The 2,364-nt window shown below is 39.0% G+C and overlaps 1 protein-coding gene across 1 annotated transcript; it reads right to left on the bottom strand.

Annotated features, from left to right (window-relative positions):
* Positions 1-670: 670 nt before the first annotated feature.
* On the bottom strand, positions 671-2,229 carry LOC104108227 (probable membrane-associated kinase regulator 2). The gene is made up of 2 exons (XM_009617210.4): positions 1,141-2,229; positions 671-1,061 (listed from the first exon to the last, which is right to left on the bottom strand). Exons 1-2 carry the CDS (start codon positions 2,066-2,068, stop codon positions 979-981), a joined length of 1,011 nt encoding a protein of 336 aa, XP_009615505.1. The 5' UTR covers positions 2,069-2,229; the 3' UTR covers positions 671-978.
* Between the last annotated feature and the right edge of the window lie 135 nt (positions 2,230-2,364).

Consider the following 2,364-nt stretch of genomic DNA (forward strand, 5'->3'; position numbering starts at 1 on the left):
TAAAAATAATATACGGGCTTTAATATAAATGTGTATGGTATACATTAGATAAGTTGAGATAAACTTTTATTTATAATTTTAATCTTGAATTTTTAAAGGACTTTGGGGGAATAGCCTTGGAAAAGGGCATCTTTGTCAGTATAGTAAATTATTTTGAGATTAAGCTAATCATAAAATGCTTTCGCTTGCCATATGGGATCGAAGGACGCGATCAGAAAGCTATATAAGAATTGGATTGAGCGCAAAAATTAGAGAGACTATAACATGTAATTTTCTTCACCCGAGTAAAGAATGAAAATCGCGTTTGATAAATTACATGAGAATTATATAGAGAGCAACAAAGGGACTAAAAAGTGCAGTTCTCTTTAGCTGAAAAAAACAATTAAGGACGTGTTAGTCAAATAAGAATTAAATTGAGTAGTTATATGAGTCTAACTTGTTTGTCTGAAGAAGTTAAATCACTCACTGATAAAGGAGATGGAGCAGTCTATTTCAAGCTACTGCCTACAAGTGAATCATTAAATTGGAGAAAACAAGAACACAAGGCAAGTCATGCGCGGGTCTAGCTCGCAGCAGCTGTAAACGTTGGAACATTGATGATAACTTTGATTCCGTAAAAACATAATGACCTAACTTGAAAATTTAGGCTTCTCAGAAAGAAGAGGCACACTTAAAATATGTGGTTCTTTACAAAATTATATCTCCTGATTTCCATTGAGATACTTTTACAGTCACTTTAATTAATTTACATAAACCAAAACACTATTCATTACTTGGACGGACGTTCTCAAAGTGACGTCTCAGAGCCACTGCTCTAATATAGGAGTACTACTACTACTATTACTATTTGTCTCTTTTCAACAGCACTACTGTACTTGTACAAACAAAAATAGTTAATGATAGCAGAGCAAAAGGAATAGTACAAAACTTAAGTTTCCTATTCCCGCTATATCTACACTTTCAAAATATTACTAGTATTCAAATACTCCATCTGTTCAGCTCCTCAGAAGAGGCTCTTGGCAGATGTTCACTTCCAGATCTTGGTAATAACATCGAACAGTCTGTAAAGTTAATAATTAATATTAGTCAAATCTAAAGTAACCAAACACAAATTGAAAAAATTATGGACATAATATGTACCTTTTGCAACTGAGCTGTAAGATCTCTTGCAATGAAGAATAGCGCCTTGGATTCCATCATTTTGCTCCTGCAGCAGTGAATCGTCTCTCCGGTTCATCGGCGACGGTGAAGCTCCGGCAAATGTAGACGCCGCAGACCGGCTTTTACCTAGGTGCTTACGAACAGCTCCAAATGCAGCAACTCGGTTCCCCTGTTTTCCCTCCTCTGATGCTTTTCTGGGTGAGGAGCACATTGATTGCGTCGACGGAGAAGACAATGGCGATACTCCAATTTTGTCGGTGTACCTTTTTGAAGCTCTGGCGTACAAAGGCTTCATCAATTTCAAATACTTGGGCACATCAGCTCTTACAAACTTCTTCAACGATTCGTCAATTGACAAATCTTCTTCCTTCTCTTTCTGCAGTTTGCTCCTTAAACTGTTGTCTCTCGTAAAAACAGGGCTCATTGGAACCGGAACCTCTTCCGCCTTGCATTTCACAGTAAAGCGCTTGCTCCGAATCTTTGGGCTTGCCGTAGGTGAATCGTCAATACCCACTTTCTCCGGCTTAGACTTCCTGAAGCCCAATAAGAAGACCCGAAACATGGGGGCTGATTTGAGGATAGAAATTGGAGATTGAGGCTTTGAGTTGGAGTCGATTGCAAAAGGTTTTGGTTTAAAGAAGACGTCTCTGGGGGATTCAGGGTCGCGGGGACTGTTGACAGAAACGGACTTTGAGTCGTTGTTGTTGTCTACTTTGGGCCATTTATCTGGGCCGGTGAACACCAAATCGAAGAAGGAGTCCTCATCGTCATCGGTTTCTTCATCAGTTTCAACCGCCGGGTTGCGTACGTAGTCCAAATCATCAAGTTCAGAGACAATGTCCCGATCAGCAGCAGCAGTATCGGCGCTGGAATTTCGCCAGAATTTGAGTAGGTTAAAAGCTTCCATGGATTTTAACAAGTAGTTTAGCAAGGTGAAAATGTGAAATCAGAATGGGCAAAGAGAGTGAAAACGTGGGGCTATAGATAAGGGCAGCTTTAGAGTTAGATTTTAGGCTGTGAAAGCAAAGAGTTGATGTAAGCTTCTCTACTTTTTGAGAGAGAGGAAAGACTGAGTGTGGAATAATGCAAGAACTATGTTGTTTTCATCGTTTTATATAGAGAGAAGGACTATAGCCTGTTTGGCCGAGTATCAAAAATTAGCTTATGGTAAGAAAAGTATTTTTTCTCAAAAGAACTTTGATC

This window comes from Nicotiana tomentosiformis, chromosome 3 (assembly GCF_000390325.3).
Source record: "Nicotiana tomentosiformis chromosome 3, ASM39032v3, whole genome shotgun sequence".
NCBI classification, from domain to species: Eukaryota; Viridiplantae; Streptophyta; class Magnoliopsida; order Solanales; family Solanaceae; genus Nicotiana; species Nicotiana tomentosiformis.

Coding starts and splice junctions, on each gene's coding strand:
- LOC104108227 (XM_009617210.4), bottom strand. CDS start 2,068: ATGGAAGCTTTTAACCTACTCAAATTCTGGCGAAATTCCAGCGCCGAT. Junction 1,062..1,140: donor TTACAGCTCAGTTGCAAAAG/GTACATATTATG, acceptor TTAACTTTACAG/ACTGTTCGATGTTATTACCA.